Genomic DNA, 26,450 nt, shown 5'->3' with positions numbered 1-26,450 from the left:
TGGAGAAGGGTTGTTTCTTTTAACAAATTCAGCACAGTGCTGGAGCACAAATGCAGGACTTCTGCCTAGCCCAGCTTTACAGTCAGTAGCTGAGGTTTCTGGAGTTAATTCTCAGAGAACCTGCCCCCTCAACAAAGGTCTGAATTTCTGAGGCACCTTCTCCCAGGTCCGGAGTTTGTGGAACCAGAAATTGTCCTTGCTCTGCACTCCTAACCCAGAGCAAACATTCAGACCAGAGTCAGTCACCCCACTCTATCCACTCAGCACAAGAATTCCTCAACCCCATCAAAGACATAAGGATAGATGATGAAGAGACCATGATATCGTTTGATGTCACTGCCCTATTCATATCAATAGGCATACCACTAGCAAGGGAAACAATGACAACACTACAGGAACAAGATCAAGACTCCAGTCAAAACATCTGCAAGGACAACATGCTCAGACTATTGGAGCTATGCCTCATCACCCTCTTCACTTTCAATGGTCAAACATACGAACAAATCAACGGGACTCTCATGGGATCACCTATCTCCAGGCTCATAGCAGAGGCAGTGTGCAAATCCAACCTAAACTATGGATACACTATGTAGACAACATCTTTGTCATCATTAAATGGACTAAATGAGAAGAGACACACAAACTCATAAACAACATCCTCACCGGAAAAAAATTCACCAGAGAGGAGGAAAAGAACAAACAGCTCCTATTCCTAGATGTCGTGGCCGAGCGCAAGACAAATGGGGAACTGCAAACAAAAGTACACCGAAAAGCCACACACACAGATCATTGAACTTCAACAGTAACCATCCCACCACGCACAAACGAAGCTGCATGCAAACACTATTTAAAAGGGCAACAACACACTGCAGCAATATGGAACTATGGCAAGAGGAGGAGGAAAACTTCTTCCAGGTTTTCATGTATAATGGATATCCAAAAAACTGGATCAGAAGATGCCTACATGAACAGCATCAGGAAGAAACTACACGGCCCGACACGCTCATCACACTACCCTACATCAGGAACATGTTTGAACACACCACAAGGCTCCTATGACAGCTGGGCATCAGAGTGGCACACAAGCCCATGTCAACCCTACGACAACTGCTCACCCAAACTGAAGACTCACTCCCCGCCATGGACAGGGCCAATGACCTCTCCAAGATCCCCTGCGGAGACTGCGAGAAACACTACATCGGACTAACAGGAAGGAAACTAACAACGAGAGTACATGAACACCAACTGGCCACAAAAAGACACGACCAACACTCACTCATCTCAATCCACATGGACACGGAGAAGCACCATGTCGACTGGGACAACACCAAGATTTTGGGACAAACTAGGCAGAGACAGGTACAAGAATTCCTAGAAGCCTGGCATTCCATGAAGGATGCTATTAATAAACATGTTGAACTCGACCCCATATGCATTCCTCACGGAAGAAACCTGGAAGTGAGGTAATCCAGCTCAACCAACCCAGAGTTTAAAAACCTGGTGGGAAAACACACCAATGCTTCATTGGAGGCTGCACTGAGGATGTTACCAAGCACTGTAACGAAACGTCTGCGAAACAAGAAACCGGCTCAGCGAACCAACCTCAACACCCACAACCCGAGCTACAAATCCAGTCCAAAACCTCAGTGCTGAAGTACTAAATAAGTACATAGAAAATGGCAACAATTGCCATGTTGAAAATGTGGCTGTTGAACAACTGAGCAGTATAGTGACAGACAAAGAAGAAATGCTAAAAAGGTTAGCAGCACTCCAGGTAGAGAAATTGCCAGGCCTGGGCAGGATGCATCCTGGACTACTGAGAGAAGTGAGGGAGCAAATTGCAGAGGCATTGACAGAAATGTTCTGGGTCTCTTGAATGCAGGATTAGTCTCACGGGACTGGAGGATTGTAACTGTGAGACTGTTGTCTCTTTAAGGGCCAAAAGATAACGTAGGAAATGACAGACCTGTCAGCTTGATGTCAATTGTGGGGAAACTGATGGAGGCCATAGGATGAGATAAGATGAATATGCTCTTTGAGAAAAATAAGTTAATACAAGACAGTCAACATGGCTTTGTCAAGGGTAGGTCATATCCGACAAATTTACATGAGTTATTTGATGAGGTGATACAGGCAGTGGATGTGATAATGCCTCTTGATGTCATATATTTGAACTTTTAAAAACATTTGATATGGTGCCACATGGCAGGTTGGTTAGCAAATCTGAAATGTTTGGGATTGATGGGTCCTTGGCAACATGGATTAGAAGTTATCTAAAATACAGGAAACTGAGGATAGGTATAGATGGGCATTTCTTCGACTGGAGACAGGTTGAAAGTGATGTTTCCCAGTGATCAATGTTGGGACCCTTGCTTTTTCTGGTTTTTAAATGATTGGAGATGAGTGTTGAGGGTAAAATCTTTAAATTTGTAGCTAAGGTACGGTGCATAATCAAGATGACGCTGAGTGACAATAGAGGCTGAATGGTACCACTTTGAGGGGAGTCCAGAAGCAGTAGGGACTCATATAAGTATTTCTCTGAAGGTGGCCAGGCAAGTTGAAACAGTGTTAAGAAGGCTTATAGGATCCTTGGGTTTATAAATGGAACCACAGAGAACAAAAGTAAGGAAGGGATGCTACATCTCTACAATTCATTGGTCTGAGTACATTTGGAATACTGTGTTCAGTTCTGAGCACTTATTTATGGAAGAATGTTAAAGCCCTGGACGGAGTTCAAAGGAGATTTACTAGAATGATACCAGGAATCAGTGAATTTAAATGTAAGAAAAGATTAGAGAAATTGGGCTTATTTTCTCTACCTTAGTGACCATACTAAGGTGTTCAAAATTAAGAACAATTTTGACAGGATAAAGAAAGATATTTTACTTCCACTGGTAGGCATGTCAGTCACTAGGGGTCACAACTTCAAGATTGTCAGCAACAGAGCTAGTGTGGTGGAGGTGGATTCCACATGAGGTTTTAAAAGATATACATTTCAAGGTGATGAATTTGGAGCGTTACAGAGAAAGGGCTGGAGAATGGGATGAGCTGGGTAGTTCTTTTGGGAGCTGGTACAGACATGATGAGTCGAAAGACCTCCTTCTGTATTGTAAAATTCTGATTCTATGAGCTATTAGGTTAAAGAGACAACAGCTTAGTTAAATTGGTGGATTTTAAGGAATGTCTTAAACATGGAAAGCAAGGGAGCAATAGGTGAAGAACTGTTGGGAGGGAAAACCAGATGCGGGACCTATGCAACTGCAAGTGTAGGCACCAATGCTAGAATATTTAAAAGCGGGGATGCTCAGGAAGACAGAATTAGCTACAGATAGATATCTCAGAGACCTGTGGGGTTGGAGGAGATTGCAAAGGTGGGAAGGGATGAGGACACAGAAGGTATAAAAACAAGAATGTGAACCTTAAAATTAACAAGTTGCTTGAGTAGTAACTGAAGAGCATGGAGTGATAGGTGCATAGATCTTGGATAAGATGCCCTCATTAGCTGACAATATAAAGCTGAGGCAACAAGGTTTCAGGAAAGAGATGCATGAAGAAGCATGAGAAAGAAGCTTTTTAAACAGTGAGTGGTAATGACCTGAAACTCTCGAGTGCTGGAAGCAGAAGTGATCAATTATTTCAAAGCAAAACCTGATGTTGTTTGAGGGAAATTAATATGCAGGACAGTGGGCAATTCGCAGGAGAATGGGACCAGTGGGATTGTTCTGCAGAGAGGAAGCTTGGACCAGATATGAAAAAATTGAATGGTTTACTTCAGTGACCTGATCATTCTATGACTCTGTAAAGAGCACAATTCAGACAAATATGTCAAAAGCTTTGGGCAAACCATGCACGAGGAGACGAAGTTTATGACCGGTGCGGTCATGCAAGATGTCTCTTAATACTTCCAGGGAGGGAAACCTCATTGCATGGATTTAAACATGGAGTTCTGGGAAATTGAGGAGCACAGATTTGGGAGGTAACAAGATGTTCAAGGCCTTTGGAGAGGAACAAGAGGTTGGAGATGGGGCTGCAGTTTCAAGAACATTGGGATCATGGATTGATGTTCTCGGTGAGAAGAATGTTGTCAGGAGAATTAAATGAGAGAAGGAACAACATGTGAAGGGAGAGAACCACTTATAATATCAGCTATCGTTGGATCAGGATGAGAAGTAAGATTACCATTAGGTTATTGGGAGTACGATCAAAGAATAGGAAGTGAGTCTCATGTAGAAGCTGTGCTCAGTTAAGACTTGAGGGGAGATAGGAGAGAAATTAGAGAAAGATATGAGTTTGGTACAAGGGCATTTTGGAACTTTAAGGGACATTTAGCCTTCACGCATTTGGAAGAGAGTGATGCAGCAGAGGGAGCTGGCAGAGCTGAAAGGTTGGTCTAACCTTAGTGACAAGGAAGTCCCTGCGAAGCTTATACTTGTTTGGAGATGCCACAGAGAGGGATTTAAAAATATACATTGCAATTGAGAAAGAAGCCAGGAAAAGTGAGCAGTATTAGCAGATGAAAACAGGTTCCAATAGTGGTTTATGTGGTCCTACAGTGTTTTGGCAGTGGATGGATAGGGGCTGTAGCCGAGGTAAAACACAAAGAGAGAGACACAGTGTAAAGATTTTTAATCAGCCTGTTCAGAGATGTCATTACACATCCCTGGAGCAGGTGGGACTTGAACCCAGGGTCCTGGCTCAGAGATAGGGACACTACCACCGCACTACTAGAACCCTTAGTAAATTTTTTTAGTGAATTTGGACATCAAAATTGGAGGTGAGAGTGTGGTTGAGTAAATCAGTGGCTACAAAAATGTTGTGAGAAAAGGAATGCTAAAGGTTGGGATTTTGAAAGTGAATTGAGGGATTGTATTTGTTCTTGTCAGAAACTGAGTGCACTCAGTATGAATTGCTTTTAGGTGAATATTATGCCAGAATTTTAATTTGTGATAGTTTTATTTCTTCCCACTTACAATTTCTGCCATATCTCTTATTTTGTTACATGATATTTACAAATTTCACTTCATTTAAAAGCGATTAGTTATCATCATGAGCGAATTCATACACACTTCAAACATAACCAGCTACTTAAAGTAACCTAGGTAAAATGAATTATTTTAAAATATCAGCACCTCAAACTATTTCTCCATTTGATTTGCATGACCCTTGGCACAAACCTCATCTATGTATAGAGAAATATATAACCAGTGGACAGTTTGGGGTAGAATTTCTTTCAGTGTTTTTCTGGGAATCTGCTGTAATTTCAGCACAAGATTGACACCAGAGATATAGTAGCAACATTCATTTATGCTGTTTCTCTGGCATTCACAATGAAGTTATGTTGGACACATGGGATAAATTAGAAACTCTATCCACTTATCTTTCAGCTAATTTTCCCCATACTTTATCTTCAATTTGTGCACCAATAAAAAAAATGGTAAATTTGTTACCTTTTTTGGTAAGATTAACACAGTATGACAAGTAAATTACCTGGGAAATATCCATCACTGAGTCACAACTAAGAGGCCTTGCTGATGTTAGATCATTAGAGCCAATGACAGAGGAGATGATTCCATTCTGATCAATCCGGCGAATCATTGTTCCATCGACAAAGTATATCAACCCAAATTTGTCAACAGCAATACCTGTGATGGAAAACAATGAATAATCCAATGTAAGTGTCAAAAAAGGATTTGAGTTCACTCCATATCCACGTTTTCTGCTGATTTAGCCATAAACTTGCAAACTATAATGGGGTCATCAGGGATCCTCAAAGTCATCGTATTTGTGTTAGTAGCAGTTTAACTCAGTAGGCAAATATCTCACCAAAGCATTTTCTGCAATGATAGAAAAATGCTCAAAATACTTAGCTGGTCTTGTAGCATCTGTGGAGAGAGAAACATGGGCTAACATTTTGATTCTTCGATCTTTTATCAGAGATTATGATGAAAGTTTATTGACCTGAAATATTAACTTGGTTACTGTCTCCCAGATGCTGCCAGACCCACTGAATATTTCCAGCTGAGTGAAGATTTTCAGCATCTGCAGTATTTTGCTCTGGTCTTCTGCAGTGTTCCTTCTATTTCTCCAAGATATGTGTTTCCACAGAACATATGTTGAAGGTTTACATAACTAACAAGCAAAGATCAAGAGGATGTTTAAAAAATACATATGTTTCATTTCTGATAACTAGTAGAAATGTATGTTGAAATTTTTGATATATGTAGGTAATAGAAAGTTCACTCACCACATAATTTGCCTCATAACAGTAGCAAATCAACCAATCCTCTTAATATCTATGGAAGGCAACAGACTACAGATAGGATTTCAAATGAATTTGGGGGATGACGTCTGTATGGGTTTAGTAGCAAAAGAATATGGTGACATATTGGTATTTAATCACCTATATTTATCATTATAATGCTCAATCCCATTCTTCAACACATTTTTATCCAGCTGTTTGATGGAATTACTTGATATTGTGTTCATGTTTTACTGCATGAAGGGAAATAAAAGCCTATAATTATTAATCCAGGTTTGTTCATTTCATATTCTAATTTTCTGTAGAGTTTAATTGTTGGAAAATAGCAATGTGACTCATTATTTTAAGTAATTTAGATACTTTGAACAGAACTGTATGAGGCACCAGTTTTTCTGTGCCTGACACATGCAGGGTTACACATCAGGGTGTTGGGAGGAGACAGCATGCCAAAGGGATCAATAGCTATGCCACAGCCATTTAACTATCACTAAAACAGGGACTCCGCCCCTCAGAGACAGTGACCCCACCAATCAGAAGCCATCAGCTCTCCAGGAGTTCTAGATTTGGGTAAGTGAGGGTTCCTTTGGTACCAAGTTCTGAGCCTCAGCTCGAGAGGGAAGGTGAGGTGGGTGGGAGGCTGGGACCTGCCAGGCCACGGGCAGAAGGGAATGAGAGGGCCATGGGAGGGCAGCATTGATGGACCCACTGAGCCAGTTAATGAGGGATCCCTTGCCCATTATCAGCCAGTAAGGCCCTTAAATGGGTGTTATTTGATGTTACCCTCCAATAATAAAATTACAGTGGAGGAAAGGGAAGTAAGTAGGCAAGGGGTATAGGTTATTTGTTGGATTTGAAAGAGACTCCACCGACCAACCCAACAGTTCGGAGTGAAATAAATTCAAGCCTATTTCTTCCAATATTTTCAAATTATACTGCTTTTCCATTGCTTAAAAGCTAATTTTCTTCCCAATCTTATTGTTCTCTCCCGAACTTTATCAATACTTCAATGTTATTCTGGACTGCATTAAATGATTGCACCAAAATGCATATTGGGTGTGGAAAAGACACAGTAACATGATCTCCTAGGCATCCGCAAACTTTGTCATTAAGTCTGTGTAAAATTATAAGAAAGTGATCGCTGCCACTTTGGTCACCTAACATTAAAAATAGGTTGTATTTGGATAGGAAGCTCTAAAGAGTTTATCAAAATGAGAAGTGATCTCTTTGAAACATGTAGGATTCTGAAGGAGATAGCAAGAACTGCAGATGCTGGAGTCAGAACACTGTGGTGTCTCTAGGATTCTGAAGGGTATTGACGGGGCAAATGCTGGGAAGACACTTCCCCTCATGGGAAGATTCTTGGACAGAAGGCATAGTCTCAGACAAGTGGGTACCAATTTAATACTGATTTGAGGAGGAATTTCTGTTTTCAGAGGGTTGTGAATCTTTGGAATTACTTGCCGCTGAGAGGTGTAGGAGAAGAGCTCTTGTGTATATTTAAGGCTGAGATAGATTGATTCTTGGTCAGTAGGGGAGTCAAGAGCTCCGGGGAAAGGGCAGGAAAGTGGATGTGTGGAATGTCGCATCAGCCATGAACAGGATCACTCTGTTCCTATTTGTTATGGTCTTAAGGTATATTAATAAGCAGGTGGACACTGTGCTTCCTGCTAACAGGCAGAGTATGAGTCACAATCAGAGCATCACCTAATATCAATTGTCTGTGTTTTGTACTCTATGTTGATGATTACTTTCAGAACAATTGCAAAATGGTAAGCTGAGGAATAGAGTAGAATCATAGGTCCCTACAGTGTGGAAGCAGGTCATTTGGCCCATTGAGCCCACACTGATCTTCCCAATAGCATACTAACCAAACCCATAAACCCTCACCCTATCCGTGTAACCCTGCATTTCCCTTGGCTAATCCACCCAGCCTGCACATCCCTGAACAGTATGGGTAATATGGCCAATCCCTCTGATCTGCACGTTCTTCGACTGTGGGAGTAAACTGGAGGACCCAGTGTAAACCCACACAAACACAGGGAGAATGTATGCACTTTGTGCAGACTGACACCCAAGGGTAGAATCTTCAAAACTGATGTGATATTGTTGGGATTTCTTGCACTTTTTAAGTATATTTGCAATCCAAAGGTAAGAATATCTACTGAGCTTTCAGGTACCAATGGTAAAGTTGTAGGGATTGATTGAATGGAGAATTTACCTCTTGGGCTGGACAGAGTGGCTTCAGTTGCTTTTCCACCATCTCCACATCGAGCTTCATCAAAAGGTAGGCATTGATCTCCTGTTCCAGCCACTACCACAGCATTCTTAGTGATTTCCTTAACTCCAGTAAGGGATTTTACTTTATAGACACGTCGGCTATTGGTATCAGAGAGATATAATGATCCCGAAACAGCATCCACAGAGAGGTAGTACTTGTGCGCTGGACTGTTACTAAAAGAAAATAAAATCAATGTTAAGCTTCAGGTAAACTACATTCAAGTTATTCTAATGTTTACTTATAAATTTGAATTTTGTCAATGCTGTTTGTGCTAATTGCTGTGCCTTCCAATTAGGACATGTTGCGTCCTTTAAACTCTTTTAACTCATTCTGCAGCAATTCTAACTAACATGTGGTCTTTTATGTATCTTAACATATTTTACCTAAGGCAGACCCTTACTGATTGCCCCAGACTAGTGTACCACACTGTTACCTCTGTTGGTTCTTAATCGTAACAGCTCTGATCAATCACACCCATAGTCCCTCATCACAGGGTGTAGTTGATGTCAAAACATTGAATGCATTCAAGAGACAACTAGAGATAGCACTTGGGGCAAACGGGATCAAAGATTATGGAGAGAAAGCAGGATTACGCTATTGAGTTGGACAATCAGCCATTATCGTGAAGAATGCTGGAACAGGCTTGAGGGGCTGAATGGCCTCCTCTGCTCACATCTCCTATGTTTCTATTAATGCCTTTGAATCACATTTACCTGACACACATGTGCACTTGTTCCTCTCTCCATGTCTCCTCTGGGTCCTTCTGGCTGACCCCTACAGTTAATTAGTTTTCCCTGTGAACTCAGAGAGTTTTACCCCACAGAGAAAGGCTATTTGGCCCATTGTACTCACACAAGTAAACAAAGATCTCATCCTATTTTCCAGCTCTTGGCCCGTAGACGTGGAGGTAATAGCAATGCAGGTGAATACTGAAGTACTATTTAAATTCTGTGGGAGTTTCTTACTCAACCAACTTTTCAGGCCAAGGATTCTAGACTCCAACTACCCTCTGGATGAAAAAAGAAAATCTACAACTCTCCTCTTAGCATTCTATCTTTCACATTAAATCTATGCCCCCAATTACAGCCTTTCTATCCTCCCTATCTATCCCTTTCACAATATTTACTGCTTTCAGATCCCATCTCAACTTCTGCTGCTCCAAGGAAAACAATTTCCGTATATCCCGTCCTTCCTCACAGAACACACCCTCCAGCCTAGGCAGCATCCGACTAAATATCCTTTATAACCTGCATTGTGCAAATCACATCTTTTAGGTAATGTGGAGATCAGAACTGCGCGTACTCTAATTATGACATAACCAGCATTTTGTAGACTTGCAGCAGAAACCCCTTGCTCTTGTACTCTATATGCACCTATTGAAGTGCAAATATTACATTTGCATTTTTACTCACTTTAGTTACCTGCCATAGTATCTTCTAAGGATCTGTGGATGTGCTTGCACATCAAGTCCCTCTGTTCTTCATTGCTTTCGATAGTCTTACCATTTGTTGTGCAATCCCTTATCTTGTTAGCCTTTCTTATGTGTATTACTTCACTCCTTTACTTTTGTTGACTGAAGTCCAGATATTTACTGAATTAATATATCTGATATTAAAACCCCTTTTTATCTGCTGGCATATTTTTGTTCAGTTAATTTTATCTATTATTTCTTCAAGCTATTCAGTTTCTACTTTCTCATTATTTGTTCTGTTTCTCCTCATTTTGTGTAAAGCGATGTTAAGATCATAAACCCCTCTTTAAAATTAATTTCTTTCTCTGAGTTATGTTTCTATTTTTGACTGTCACAATCTCAACCCACTATCTTTCGGCTTATTCTTTCCCTCTTCGTTTACGTTCACCAAAATTTTTTAAGATACCTTCTTTTTCCTATTCCTGCCTCACTTCCTCCTCTTGTATCTTCTCATTAATTTTTTCTCGACTCCCTCCTTAATGTTTTTGTTTCACTTGTTACAATAGTGCATGCGCGCACTTCAGCCTCCAAGCCATTCCTCCAGCAATCATCAGTTCTATTTTCCCAGTCAACTCTGCCCCCCCCCACCACTGAACAAACTTGTAACACTTACACATTTGACCATTCTTCTATCCCTCTAATCCTGCATCACTTTTGTATTTCTCTATAAACCTCACTGCAACATTGCTCTGTGATTCCACTGCACTTTTGCATTGTTCTACAATTCATTATATCACATTTCTACCCATTATTTTTAAATCCTGTTTCTGTCCAGAATCAATGATTCTCCACTTTAATCCTTTGACCTGAAAATTGCACAGCATTAAATTTTTGTGACGGTTTGACCGATGAAAAGTAACCATATTTTAAATGTGATATGTGCAATTCATTCAAAACATTCTCGGGAGCCTTGACTGGATGGACAACCCATTTACCTCTAGTTACATTGATACACAACTGCACTGTGATGTAAGTGTCCAATATCAAGTTGTGTCATATGTTGGTTGTCGCAGGTTCAACCTGCCTGGAATCACACACAACAGGTGTTATTGTGCAGTTAAACAGATTTTTAATGTCTTCGTTCTTCTTTCCTTTTTAAAGTACATAACTTTTAACTTAGGAAAATAATATAATTGACTTGATACTTATTTTTTGAGTCTTTGAGTCAGCCAGTTTACTTTCCCAGGTGAGGATCTATTGCAATACCCGATCCTGTCATCTTAGCTTCTTTCAAACGTTATGTACATATTTGGAACATGCCTGAGCCTTTCATGCTGCCTTATTTTTTTTAAAAAATGTGATTTTGTTTTATTTGTAACACACAGTGGTATTGTCATTGTTGCTATGTCTCTGCTTCTGCCTGTAAATCTGAAGCCACTACAGTAATGAGGAAGGGTCACCGGCCCTGAAATGTTAACTCTGATTTCTGTACACAAATGCTGCCAGAACAGCTGAGCTTTTCCAGCAATTTTTGTTTTTGTTTCTGAATTCCTGCTGTTCTTTCGGTTTTTAATCAGTAGAAACCATCTTGTTCAGTTACTTTAGCAATGAGTCACGTATGACAAATAACATTTCTGATTAGTAAATAAACAACTTACAGACATTGTTATTGAGCACTGGATCTTAATAATCAAGCTTTTTGTATAATGTATGCATATGTGCTGAACCTTTTGTGCATTTATTGGAAAAACCTGAAGAACAAAAGTAAAGTACGCATGTGCTTTTTAAAAATCATTCTGAGTGCTACTTTCATGGTTAATGAATGATGATAGATTATTATAAAACGAATGGTACAAGTGAGGTACATTAGCCTGTATTTCTATAGTGCATAAAAGGCATTTTCTACTAAAACTACTGCTTGTGACTTTAGAAGCATTGGTGTAACCACATTTGTAGTTGGCTACACCACAGTTGTGTCTATGTATGGGTACCAAAATTAGAGTTCTCAAATCCATCTAATGAAGAAAGGGAATGGACAGCTCTTCTGACCATTTGCCAGCAGATGGTGACTAATCTATCAGTCTTAATGAATGTGGCACAGCATTTCACTGTATTAAATAAGGGACAATCTTCATTTGCATACCGATGTGGAAATCATGATATTTTCTGTAACAATATCTGACACAGTAAAGTGTATCAATCAAATGCTATTTCTGGGATTGAGCTCACTAATCTTGTTTCTATTCATTTGCTTTCATGGTGTGAAATGCTTCAATTTAACTGATCATTGTGCAATAACTCCAGGGCTCTCTTACTAAACTTCCCAAGAATATTAAAGTTACTCGTGTAATTTATGATTTTTTTCTTCGACGCTATTTTGGTGCCTTCACATGAAGACAAAGTGAAATCTTTCAACAATGTACCTTCAATGATTTACTTTGTCAGACTCAAACATAACTGAGCTCCCTCCCCAAACACTCCTGGATGATGACAGTGAGAGAATAACAATGGTATTATTAATTGAACTCTCCATGTCTGCACTATTCCATTTGCTTCTCCCAGGACTATTATATCTTTATATCAGAATTCCTTGACCTTCAAAGATATCAAGGTCATTACTGTATGGTATGAAATGCTCCATTTATATTCATTTTACAAAGATACTCCAAATGATTGATGTGCACAGCAGTATTATCTGATTTTTCTCTCTTAACCAGAGAGCTGTTCCACTCTATCTATCACTCGCACAGTATAATAAATGCAACTAATTTTCACAGACCAGATTGCTGCTTTGAGTGATTTTGCAAAACAAATAAGCCTATTATCTAACAAAGTTAAGTCATATGTATAATTCCCTTACCTGTGCCTGAAATCTTTATTTCTGACAGAAGACAGGTACAGATGAGACAGAAAAAGGATTCAATATTAGTTTTGTTTTCAGAAAATAGTATATATCAAGAAGAATATTGAAAGCAAAGACAGATTAACATAGGTCAGTTCATAAGTTTAAAAATACTTTTCAGAATGAAAAGTGGAGATGCTTGAAAATTGAAGCTTTTAGTTTTTTGGCATCCTTCATCAACTTTGCTCCCAATTGTTTGACGAGAAGAGTACTTTGTTCGAGAAACCAGTTAACACTGGTACCAGAAAAACATTTTTTCCTAACTTAACATGCAAGCCTAGTCTATCCCATTACGTAATTCACTGCTAATTCTCCCCAAAATACTGGTTTAGTAAAAACATACTTTTGTAGCTATTGAAGTTAGAAGAGACAGGTCTTAAGTAATTCCAATGCTAGAACTGATCTTTCACAAACATTCTTCTGAACCATCTGAAATATTTGTTTGGGTCAATGTTTGGACAGAATGTGGAAATATTAAGTAATCAAGTGGATTGTTTAGTCCTTCAGCTTGCTCCACAATTAATGGTTGGTCTGTCTTCAAAACCATTAATGTGCCTACGCTTCATATTCATTCAAAGCTTTCCCTAACGAAAATAAGAAAGGATATTTCATAGACTGATTTTTGACATGGTTGCTATAATGTGTATGTTCACGAGGAAGTAAGCAGTAGCTACTCTGTGACTTGTGTCACCTTGCTTACTGGTGATCTGACTGATTATTTCATGAACTGTACAAATATTTATTCCTCAATACCATGGTCAGGGGCTCCAGAATAGGGATTAAAAGTGCTAAGTAACATTCACATTGAACAAGTGCCAAAAATGACTATCTCCAACAAGGCCAAATCTAAACACTTCCAGTTTGAGATTAATCACAATGTCACGCTGAATCCTGCTTCAGACACGGGCCTGACATCTGACTGTATTAGCTAATAAAGGCTGTAAGCATGCTCACAGAGAGGCATGGAGCTGACCTTTATAATCAAAATCTTTTATTGAACTAAGTGCACTATATACATATCAGGGAAAGGTCTTTGCACAACCATCCTACAGTAAGACCTCCAAAATACTGACTATCAAGCGATCTGAGATCACTGTTAGTGATGTCATCAGTTATCATATTGATAGCTGCTTCCTTCAGACTACACCTCTCACCAAATATTCATCTGTCCCTGAATGTTTACATCTTTTCATTGTTAATTTGTGTCCCTGAATGTTTACATCTTTTCATTGTTAATTTGTGTTCCTGAATGTTTACATCTTTTCACTGTTAATTTGTGTCCCTGAATGTTTACATCTTTTCATTGTTAATTTGTGTCCCTGAATGTTTACATCTTTTCACTGTTAATTTGTGTTCCTGAATGTTTACATCTTTTCATTGTTAATTTGTGTCCCTGAATGTTTACATCTTTTCATTGTTAATTTGTGTCCCTGAATGTTTACATCTTTTCACTGTTAATTTGTGTCCCTGAATGTTTACATCTTTTCACTGTTAATTTGTGTCCCTGAATGTTTACATCTTTTCATTGTTAATTTGTGTCCCTGAATGTTTACATCTTTTCACTGTTAATTTGTGTTCCTGAATGTTTACATCTTTTCACTGTTAATTTGTGTCCCTGAATGTTTACATCTTTTCATTGTTAATTTGTGTCCCTGAATGTTTACATCTTTTCACTGTTAATTTGTGTTCCTGAATGTTTACATCTTTTCACTGTTAATTTGTGTCCCTGAATGTTTACATCTTTTCACTGTTAATTTGTGTTCCTGAATGTTTACATCTTTTCACTGTTAATTTGTGTCCCTGAATGTTTACATCTTTTCATTGTTAATTTGTGTCCCTGAATGTTTACATCTTTTCACTGTTAATTTGTGTCCCTGAATGTTTACATCTTTTCACTGTTAATTTGTGTCCCTGAATGTTTACATCTTTTCATTGTTAATTTGTGTCCCTGAATGTTTACATCTTTTCACTGTTAATTTGTGTTCCTGAATGTTTACATCTTTTCATTGTTAATTTGTGTCCCTGAATGTTTACATCTTTTCACTGTTAATTTGTGTCCCTGAATGTTTACATCTTTTCATTGTTAATTTGTGTCCCTGAATGTTTACATCTTTTCACTGTTAATTTGTGTTCCTGAATGTTTACATCTTTTCACTGTTAATTTGTGTCCCTGAATGTTTACATCTTTTCATTATTAATTTGTGTCCCTGAATGTTTACATCTTTTCATTGTTAATTTGTGTTCCTGAATGTTTACATCTTTTCACTGTTAATTTGTGTCCCTTAATGTTTACATCTTTTCACTGTTAATTTGTGTCCCTGAATGTTTACATCTTTTCATTGTTAATTTGTGTCCCTGAATGTTTACATCTTTTCATTATTAATTTGTGTCCCTGAATGTTTACATCTTTTCATTGTTAATTTGTGTCCCTGAATGTTTACATCTTTTCACTGTTAATTTGTGTTCCTGAATGTTTACATCCTTTCATTGTTAATTTGTGTCCCTGAATGTTTACATCTTTTCATTGTTAATTTGTGTCCCTGAATGTTTACATCTTTTCACTGTTAATTTGTGTCCCTGAATGTTTACATCTTTTCATTGTTAATTTGTGTCCCTGAATGTTTACATCTTTTCACTGTTAATTTGTGTCCCTGAATGTTTACATCTTTTCATTGTTAATTTGTGTCCCTGAATGTTTACATCTTTTCATTGTTAATTTGTGTCCCTGAATGTTTATGCTGCTGTTCATTAAGTAGTGTCCCCCTCTCCTCACCACAAGTTTCCTGTGACAGGTTTCATTGCTGACCATATTCTCAGACCTCTGGGTGGACCAGTAGGACGGAGTCCTGTCCTGTTTGGACCAAAGAGAAACATTGTCCATTCCATTTTCTTTACAGACATGGTGATTGTGGCCTAGTGCTTGTGCAGGTTGGGTGAAACTTCTCTCATGTTTTTTTCAGGTTGTCAATTGGCTGAGCCTAGTCGGACAACATCCAGTCCAGTGTGTACATGGCATGACTACAGTATAATGTGTCTGGTGGGGGGTGGCTTGGAGCCATTTCATACATCCTTGGTGGTATATCATGTGCTATTTCCATGCTGGGGTTGAACTGTGCGGCAGGATCTCTGTGTTTGGTTGGGTTGCTTTTATTTCACTGTCCAGTGTGATTGTTACCCCAGCAATGTCAACTGGTGAACGGATGGCTCCTTCAGCTCCTTGTGTCTTGGCATCCTGAGGAGGTAGGCAGTCTGTGCTTGCCTTAGACTTGGTCTCTTGGGGAGCCCCTTCATTGTTCTCCCCCAGAGTGAGCTATACTTTTAGCAAGATTCTTTCAAGCCCTTCCCTGGGCTCCTCTGAGGTACCTCTGGGTACTGAGTACTCTCTTCACTGTGCAAAATGTTTCAATCTTTCAGTTACTATTTAGTTGGATTTCATAGTTCGCTAGTCCTGCAAGGCTTCAGTCATCCTTGTTCTTGGCTTTCCCACATGTTGTCTGGTTCTGTTCCTGTCAATGTATCAGGGGTTACAGCTGCATCAGCAGGCTCATTATGGAGTGAGTGATTCTGGGGCTCTCAAGAAGGGCCTGTTGCTGCATTGGGCTGTGCTATTTCTATAACATCTTGGAGATAGCCCTCTTCATGCACTCCTTAAAAAGCAGTGCCAGATCCAGAGTCTGTCAGTACATCATCAGTGCAGCCTGTAAGAACATACTGGTCGGTTCTCTTCTGGTTTGTGTGAGAAAGCTGAGCAAACTCTGAACTGTTCAAACCATTGGCACTGCACTGTACAATCTGGGGGTAGGCTCTCCATGTGGTTTAGTGACTCGGGTTCTCAATATTCACTATGTAGTCCTCAGATTCTATGCAATATCAATGGAAAAATATAAATTCCTAGGTGGAAAAACTAAATCTCTCACTATTTAATAAAAAGCTCCATCATACACGCTATGGCATACACTGAGTGAAAACAGTATTCTGATATGTGAAATAAAATTTGAAACACTTAAAATCCTACTGGCTGCTGTCAGTAAATCAGAAACCATATCAAATGAGCAACGTGTTACCAGAACTTCTCAAAACTGTCATTCATTCTCAGATGAATGGAATATTAATGAAAACCATTAGAACTTGAAATTTGAGCCAGAAATATATAATGGCCACAGTCGTCCAAAAATAGTGATGGAAAGAACAGAAGGTACTCGTTGCAATTTTCAAGTGGGGTCCCAGTAAATCAGTGGGTGGTGGCAGGTGGTTTTTAAGTGACAACAGTTTTGCTTTCTATCAGCTAAAATGCTCACACAGTTTAAATCACAGTACAAAGAAAAGTACATGCTGACTGAACACTTTGTAATGTTATCCATGGCATTATGGTCCTATTCCCATTGGAAAAATATTACAATACATCTGAACAACTACAAAATGCTGATCAATGTAGGGGGTCAACATATCTTCAGGACAGATCCATATGATGAAACACTTAATTAAAAACACATCTACCTCACAACATAGCGCCTTATAGTGACATTTGAAGGCAAGAAACATGGTACAGTTAAGTTTCAGAATGCTTCTGACTCCTACCAGGCTTTCCATTTTCTTCCATAAACCTTCCAACCTGACATGTTTTTAATGACCTTCCAAAACCCAATGCCAGCAATTGAAAATGATGCGTGGGAGGAAACTCTATTTAATCCCTAGTTCAAAATGGGTAACCTGGCCTTGGTAGGGGCAAGTGTGCACTTTGGACATTGCGTATTCCTGAACTGCAAAAGAGCAGAGACATATAGCTCGTGGTGGAAATGTAGAGGAAAATGATTTCCTCCAAAACAAAATCAAAGTATGGTTATTCGAGCACTAAAATGTCCCTCCACACACAAATAAAAATTTGGTTGCTGGCAAAAAATTTCCACTCACTGTTTTTTAGTTAATAATAGAAAACTGCAATGGAACTAGATATACATTTTTCTTAATGTTACATGGAAGAAATTGGGAAAGAATAAAGCATAGATGCAAATAAAGCATTAAAAACAGAACAATATATTGCTCTGAAGAAAGAATTTTCTATTTTTGGTATCACAGGTAACACAATATTGTACCTTCTTCCAAAAAACACATAGCCACCACAGCACTTTTCTTCAGGTAACAAAATATTGCACCTTATTTAAAAAAAACGTATTCAGCAGAACACGTGCCCTTATTTATATTGTTCATGAGACAAAATAGTCCAATTTTTCCTCTGCTGTTAAGTGTCCAACTCACATTGCCTAACCTGGGACATAAAAAAAATACATATTTTCCATCATTCTACAATGCTATATGTTAATTTACCCAAATATCATCCTTATCAGGATATAGTTCCCTTAATTTTAGTGCCACTTTTGTGACTGAATAACACTGCACAACTTAAATGGGTTAGATCAGTTTCTGGAGTTAGCATACCTTAGCTCCAGTATATTAATGACATTGCCTGAGGGAAAGATCCTACGAACATAATTAAAATCACCAACATAAATGCTTCCATCTGATCCACATGTCAGTGCAACTGGTGCAAGGAGCTTGTTCCCAGTTGCGAGGCCATTGCAGCTTGGACATGAAATGCTTCGTCTTCGCCCATTTCCGATGATGCTTCCAATGACAGGTGGCTGCTGGGATATAAAATTATTTTCCCCATTTCCTTTGTGCAAAATACCTGCAACAAAATAGTTAAATATTAATATTTGAATTTAATAGTATAAAACAGTAAATAAAGTTATGAATGCAGCTGCACTACCAGTACTGCAAGCACTTAACCAATAGCAAATCCTTTCAGCAATTAGTCATGTTATCATAGTAGTGAGCTCAAATTAGTGCTTTTGCTGATTTTTATTCATTGCTTACTTTGTGAATACCTCTAACATATAGTGTTGTCTAAACTAAAAACTTTTGATGATCCTAGAGATATTAGAGATATGAAGAGAAATATACCAGAAAGAACTGAAAGATAAATTTCTAGTTCTAATTCTATACCTTTGAAAACAAAAGACAGCCAACTTTAATAGGCACCCTCAGTTAACAGCTTAGCTATCTTTTTTCTTTCATATCTAACTGTCTTGATCATTTCTTCTATCCCAAATTTTTATATTCGATCAAGACCAAGTAGCCTCTTCCTGTGTTGTAACAATTCTGTGAATCTGATTCTTATTTGATGCATTGCTCTGCTGAATAAATGCAATATTGGCAGAAATGAACTATTTGTGTCTGGTAGCAATATCAAAACATACAAAGGAAAAGGACCCAAGGATTAAAATATGTACATTATCTTTTTAGGAATTCTAAACCTTTCGGTCACTTTCAACAATTCACAATTGACAACAAAAAAACTTTGATGAGTTAAATTTTAAATGTTGATAAATTGTGGTACTATGGAATTTGAGTCCCATTGTTTTCCAATGCAATCCACTGAGCTTGATGAGGTTCACGGCTTGGATTTTGCAATTGAGTGAATGTGGTTCCTTTACGTTTTATTTTGGTGAGCTTCCAGTGGTATTCTTATTTCTCCTAGGCTTCCGCCTTGAGCGAATGAAAGGGAAAATGAGTACACCACCCACCCTGGCATAGTGCACCATGTCTAGCAGCCGGTCTTTTCCCTATTTCCCCGGACTCAATTCCTTTATGGACAAGTCATTTTGGAAGTCCCTCCATGAAGAGACCTACTGTATTATACTTCCCTCCCCTCACCAACTGTTCTGCAATATTCCCAAACTGAGGGAGCAGGTCAGGAAAGTCAGGGATCATCTGCCGGGCCTAGCAGGCTCCCACTGATTGTGAGGAGGGATGTGCAAGTGTTGGGTTTTAGAAGCCTGGATGAAAAGAAGCCATAAAGTGACAATAAAGTATGATCTGGGTACAGGATTCTGTCCAAGATGGGCACAGGGAACACCATCTAAAGAAGTGCCCACCGAGCCTGTCAGCTGGCAGCTCACATACTGAAACTAACCAGAATTCATAAATTATTGTGAAAAATAAGAATAGATATTACTGAAAATACTCAGCAGGTCTGCCATATTCCATCTGGAAAGAAACAAGTTAATATTTTGGTGCAAACACTTTGAATCTACAGATAAAACATATAATTATCTTTTCTCTTTTCAGATGCTGATAAAACCATTGTATATTGCTGGCAATTTCTTTTTATTTTACAGGAAGGTCTTTTCAGTGGGAAATGGTTTATCTGCCTGCACATTCCTACATTAGCAACCCGCTGATCAGAAACTTGTTGCCCTGCAACATTTTGTGCTGGGCCCAGCCTTAATTCGTTCAGAATGAGAGTTTTGCGCTCACACATGAGGATATCCTGACCTAAGAATCTGCCACAGCCAAGTATCAGTTGCACAGTAGCATCAGATGCAGGGAGTAGCCACTTCTGGGATGATAAGAAATTTGGGAAGAAAAGCAATGGGGGTTTCCCAAATTTAGGAAAGTCAGGGATTATTCGTCTGGTCTAGCATGCTCCCAGTGATTGTGGTGAGGGATGTGGGAGAGTTTGTTTTAGCAGCCTTGGTAGGAAGGAGCCATAAAGTGGCAATAAATTACAGTGTACGCACAAGGATCTGTCCATGATTTGCACAGGGAACTTACTCAAAAGGAGTACCCATCCTGCTGTCTGCTGGCAGCTCACACAGTGAAACTAACCGGGTTGCTTGCTTTACCTTGTTTTTCCCAAGACGGGGAAAATCGGTGAAGGAAGAGAAATGAGGCCCTCAAGTGGGTACTATAGGACTTCAAGAGGCTTAACTGCTGAGTGAAACCTCACCAGCCCACTACAATATGGCAGACAGGTCAGGGGTGAATGGGAAGGCAGTGGGAAAATTACTGACTCAATTTTCTGAACGACCACTTCCCCAATTTTGTTTCTGGCTGGCGGGGATAGGTGGGGGGAGAGTTAAAATACACCCCTTTATTTAAGATTTCAACATTCTACATTTTTTAAATATGTAGTTTCAATTATACAAAATGGCTAAAGTGTGTGTTTTTTCTTCTGACATTAGTGCAGTGAATGTTGTACTGTTGACTTACTACTTTGTATGTTGAGGGCATGGTGTTTGTCTAAGGTCCATCCACCCAGGTTAGATGCATCTAACTCATAGCCTTGTAGAACAGCAGTACGTTTCTCCCAGAGTATTAGGTCTGGACATGATTCATATTCATAGCCCACAGACACTGCAAGGATACAATTGAAATAGGTTAAACAGATGCACAAAATAGTACAGAAAAATACATTAAAAATTAAATTCCTTTTTAAAATAGCCTTATTAAACATCATCAAAATACTTTGAAAATGGGGACAGATGCAGCATTTAACTCATATGAATATGGTTCTTCATCTTGGGAGATCCAAGTGTGAATTTGGTTAAGATATAAGTATAAAGGTCACCTCCCACAAATGCTTGTTAAATGACAGACTTGAAGTAAGATTTAGCAATTGTATTAAAGAAACCAGTGGCTTATGTGTCTGCATAATAATGATTAAATGTGCTTTTGAAAGAGACAAAACTTGTAAAGTACCATTGGCATGATTATAATTGATAAGTTTGATGCTTCACATCACTGAAAAAATGTTAATCTCACACTCCCTTCCCCCACCAATGACACTGGGTTGAGGCAGATGGACAGCATAAATGTTAAAAAGCTCAAATCCAATACCGAGCTTCCTGTTTTGTTTCACTGGAAACAACAGACAGAGGGTGGTGGTGGAGGTTGCTTTTCAGACTGAAGGCCAGTGGTGTGCCAGAAGCATTGGATTTGAGCCCACTGTTTTTCATTACTTATATTTATGGTTTGGAAATGAACAAAGGAATTATGGTTAGTAGTTTGCAGATGACACCAAAATTGGCAGTGTAGTGGACAACAAAGTTTACCTCAGAGCACAAAGGGACCTTGATCGAATGGATCAATGAGCTGAGGAGGAGTGGATGGAGTTTAATTTAGATAAATGTGAGGCGCCGCAGTTTGGAAAGGCAAAACAGAGCAGGTTTTCTACACTTCATGATAAGGTCCAGGGGAGTGTTGCTGAACAAAGAGACCTTGGAATGCAGGTTCCTTGAAAGTGGAGTCATAGGTTGGCAGGTTAGCGAAGAGAGCATTTGGTACGCTTGCCTGTATTGGCCAATCAATTGAGTATAGGAGTTGGGAGGTCATGTTGCGGCTGTACAGGCCATTGGCTGGCAGCTCGGAGTATTGCATTCAGTTCTGGTCTCCCTGCTATAGGAAGGATGTTGTGAAACTTGAAAGGGATCAGAAAAGATTTACAAAGATGTCGACAAGTTTGGAGGGTTTGAGCTACAGGGAGAAGCTGAATAGGCTGGAGATATTTTCTTGGAACATCAGAGGCTGAGGGGTGACCTCATAGAAGTTAATAAAATCATGAGGGCCATGGAAAGTGTGAATAGCCAAGGTCTTTGCCCCAGGGTGAGGGAGTCCAGAAGTAGGGGACATAGGTTTAAGATGAGTGAGGAAAGCTTTAAAAAGGGACCTAATGGGAAACTTTTTCACAAAGAGAGTGGTGCGTGTATAGAATGAACTGTCAGAGGAAGTAGTGGAGGCTGATATAGTTATGACATTTAAAAGGCATCTGGATGGGATATGAATAGGAAGCATTTTGAGGGATATGGGCCAAATGCTGGCAAATGGGACTAGGTTAATTTAGGATATCTGGTCGGCGTGGATGAGTTGGTGAGATGGATCAAAGGGTCTGTTTCCATGTTGTACGGCTCTGTGATTCTAAATCAGAGGACCCGCAGGGGGTGGGGGTGCAGCGAGGGTATGCAGTGATTTCACATTCAGTGGTCCTCAGTCCAGTCGAAGGGGATAGTTTTTGCTCAGGCAATACAGGCAGGCACAGTAAATCAAGGGCAGCCTCCCATATCATTTCAGGCCCTGTTCCAGCCACAGCCACTCATAATGGATGAGGAGTCAACAGACTGGCAGAACAATACATACTTTGTCTCTTTTTGTCCCATTATAAGCTGTTTTCCTCCTGCAGTGAGAGAAAAGTGGATGACAGGGCTATTACTGTTGGCGCACGAGGAAAGTTTCTTGAGTGAATAAACAGGCAGCACAGGGGTTGTGCAGGGTTAGTGGTGTCTCAGTTTGGTGTGGGTGGGGATGATGTTACAGGCAACAGTGAGACTGGTAAAGCATGAGCCTTGGTAGGAAGTGGGTGCAGGAGGAAAGCCAGAATGCATGTGAGGCATAGACGGGAGAATTGTTAGCACTTAGGCTGGGAGAGTGGAGAAGGACATTGACCATCTTCCTCCAGTGCTGGGCATTCCTTCAGATGGCCGTGATTGCTTCAACTGAGTGGCAACTTCAGGCCAAACAGGCATTGTCTTGTATCGTGGCATCCACTGATAGCCCTGGGGAAGAGAAATTCCTGGCTGTGCACACCCTATTCAGGAGGATTTACAGGTCTTGGAAGGGATTGTACAGGTGTCTCCAGACTGGCAATACTTGTGAAGATGCACAAGAGCATTTCAAATATAGCCCCGGTATCAGGGATGAAGTTCAGTTCTGGGATCTCTAAGAACGACGAATTGCCCCTGGGAAAGCATGTGGTGCTACAGTGTGGAGCTGGGTATGATTCTCACTGCAACAGCCTACACATCAATTAAAATGATGAGTTTGCTAAGATAGAAATATAAAATATAAATACTGTGAATACAATTGCTGGTCAGAGGTTATGGATAGTGTAATGGGTAACTCACTTCCTGACTCCCTAAAGTCTGTCCGTCATCTATAAGGATGGAAAATTCCTCACTTACCTGGGTGGGTGCAGCAATCAATAAGTTTGCCACCATCCAAACAAAGCAGCCCACTTGATTGGCACCACGCCCACAAGCGCCCAAATCCTCACCACCAATGCTCAGTAGCAGTAATGTGTACCAATTACAAGATACACCAGAGGAATTCACCAAAACTCCTTATATAGCACCTTCCAAGCCCACAGCCATTTCCATCAAGAAGGACTAGGGCAGCAGATACTTGGGAACACCACCCTCTGCAAATTCTCCTCCAACGCACTCACCATCCTGATGTGGAAATATATCACCATTCCTTCACTGCTGCTGAGCCAAAATGCTGGAATTGCCTTTCTAACACGTCGTGAACCTACCTCCAGCACATGGCCTGCAACAGTTCAAGAAGGCAGCTCACCACTACCTTCTCAAAAAACAACTAGAGATGGGCAATTAATGCTGACCAGCCAGCAATGCCCACTTACCACAAGAGAAAAAATGGCAAAAAAGCATACATGGCTTCTCAGTGTGATTCACTCCATCAAACTCAAAATGGCTTGTGTTTCACCAAAAAATGATAAGATTCTGCCCAAAGAAACTTTACCTCCAGTGAAGAAGTTGAAGGGACATAGAGAAAAGAGACTGATAAACAAAAAGTACTGGCAATCAAAAGGATCAGCTCAGAGAACCTTGTGGACTGGGGCCATCAAACTAATTCCCCAGTTTCTTTCCTCCACCTTTTCTTTCCCAGTATCTTCGTCTATGTGTATGCAGGGAGGCTTTCTAAAGGGGTTGGAGTTTTGACTGCTAGAGTTAGGCATTGACAGATTACAGCTGTTCACTTGGGTTTAGAATCTGTTTATCTGCCATAAATAGGGGCTCTTGTTAAATCCAGAAACCTGGTCCACATTCTTTCTTTGCCTAGGGGAATCCACCAGGACTTGATGTACTTTGATACCATTTTTAACTTATGTTATGACTCTGGGATGAGCAGGGCTTGATTTCCAGTGTACTACACCAGTGAGGCGTGACCCTGTTCATTGTTGTAAGGGAGGTAATAAACTATTTAGAAGAAGAAATTTAGTGTAAAATATCAAGATTCCACTTCCACTCCACATTTTCTAACCAGTCATTAACACAACTTCCATAACAATACTGAAACCTTTAAGCAGGCAGGGTTTGAAGATGGTGTAGTAAAGGCAATCTTTTTGTTATTAATGAACATTAACACAGTTCTACTGGCATTTTATATTTGTAGCCCTTGAATTTAAGGGAGAAAACTGCTCCACTTACTTTCGGTGGTAGTTTGCCAAGGCATCATCTTGTTTTGGGGTTAAGATGAAACAAATTTGATGCTTAATCCCTTCCTAGGACACATTTACTGTTACTACTAGAATTCTGGAAAGAATAATTTGAAAATGTGGGATCACACTCATCAGAAGCAGCATGGATGAAATAAAGTAACCATGAGAATGTTGTAATTGTGATATGATGAGAAGCCTTAAAAGTTTCCTCAATCCATCCGTCAAGCTAAACAAGGCAAAGTGGTGCTTAATGATGAAGAAGAAAGAATAGCAATGTAAAGTGCTCAACTTGTGATTAAATTGATTAGTAAGATCAGCGTTAAAAATAATGGGTGATTTTCCAATTGCTAGATTGTTGTGGAAGCAGTGTAGTTTGGAGCTACGCACTTGAACCCTGCCGAATGCGTGACATGGCATAATCTGTGGGGAGTTCCTGGGAAGTTGAAGATTTCAATATGCAATTTAGTACATCTGGAACCCTGTGAAATAAAACGCTTTAACATCCGAGAATTCAGAATGTTCTCCTTCCGTTAAGCTAACAGTTACCCAGGAAAAACTGGATTGTTAGAAAGCTTAATCCTTGGGGAATTATTAAAATGATCACCCAATTTACACATCACATCCCTTACTATGGCTCCCTCCGCACATCTTGAAAACTCATCCTCTTCCCCCAGGACCCAGCACCAACTCATTCAACACCCACCAGTCCTGACATGCCCCCTGCCAGCCTGGATGTCTCCCATCCCCAAAAGCCCTAAAGTACCCCCAGGCAAACCTGAACACTCCATCATTTAACCTGACACCAAACCCACCTGGTACCCTACACCAAGCACCCTATTACTTTAACTAACTGCCACCCTAGCCCAACGCTTACCTACACATTGGCCCTTTCACAGCAGCTGTCAAAGTGCTTGATTGGAAATTTTATTAAATAGAATGAAGCAAACTGGTCACTGAAAAAGGCGGACGTGGTTTGACTTCACCCAACTCTCCTGCATTGAGCGAAGCTGCGTTGATTTCCTCTGCTCTCCACATTTTTATAGGAGCTAGAATTGGAATTCCTGGCTCGAAATGTGGAGCTCTGAATTCACATTGCAAATTATGAAAGGAGTGACAATGTGACTATACTGTCAATCCTCAAAATATCCAGCCAATGATTTGGAAGCATGTTGGATACAGTAGTATAGAGTGATAGAGTCAGAATCATACAGCATGGAAACAGACCCTTTGGTCCAGCCAGTCCATGCTGAACATAATCCCAAACTAAACTAGTCCCACCTGTCTGGTCTTGGCCCAAATCCCTCCAAACATTCCTTCTTCATGCACTTATTTCAATGTCTTTTAAATGTTGAAACTATACCTACATCCACCACTTCCTCTGGAGGTACATACCACACAAGAACCATTCCCTGTGAAAAAAAAATCCCCGTACCTTTTTTAAACCTTCCTACTCTCACCTTAAAAACATGTCCCCTAGTCTTGAACTTCCCCACCTTAGGGAAAAAAACACCTGCCATTCAGCTTATC

At 39.8% G+C, this 26,450-nt stretch overlaps 1 protein-coding gene across 7 annotated transcripts in view; it reads right to left on the bottom strand.

The window, feature by feature from the left end:
* Positions 1 to 26,450, bottom strand: part of tenm4 (teneurin transmembrane protein 4) — a 973,741-nt gene that overhangs the window by 46,394 nt on the left and 900,897 nt on the right. For 5 of the 7 annotated variants that reach the window (XM_048532769.2, XM_048532768.2, XM_048532772.2 and 2 more), the window contains 5 exons: positions 20,903 to 21,046; positions 18,287 to 18,536; positions 12,809 to 12,829; positions 8,478 to 8,710; positions 5,488 to 5,642 (listed from right to left, as the gene is read on the bottom strand). In XM_048532769.2, coding sequence (XP_048388726.2) covers positions 5,488 to 5,642; positions 8,478 to 8,710; positions 12,809 to 12,829; positions 18,287 to 18,536; positions 20,903 to 21,046 — 803 coding nt within the window. The remainder of the gene's footprint in view (positions 1 to 5,487; positions 5,643 to 8,477; positions 8,711 to 12,808; positions 12,830 to 18,286; positions 18,537 to 20,902; positions 21,047 to 26,450) is intronic. The other 2 variants (XM_048532771.2, XM_048532773.2) reach the window with 1 other exon arrangement.

Source organism: Stegostoma tigrinum, chromosome 6 (genome assembly GCF_030684315.1).
Source record: "Stegostoma tigrinum isolate sSteTig4 chromosome 6, sSteTig4.hap1, whole genome shotgun sequence".
Classification (NCBI taxonomy): Eukaryota; Metazoa; Chordata; class Chondrichthyes; order Orectolobiformes; family Stegostomatidae; genus Stegostoma; species Stegostoma tigrinum.
This window is presented reverse-complemented; position numbering and strand designations above follow the sequence as displayed.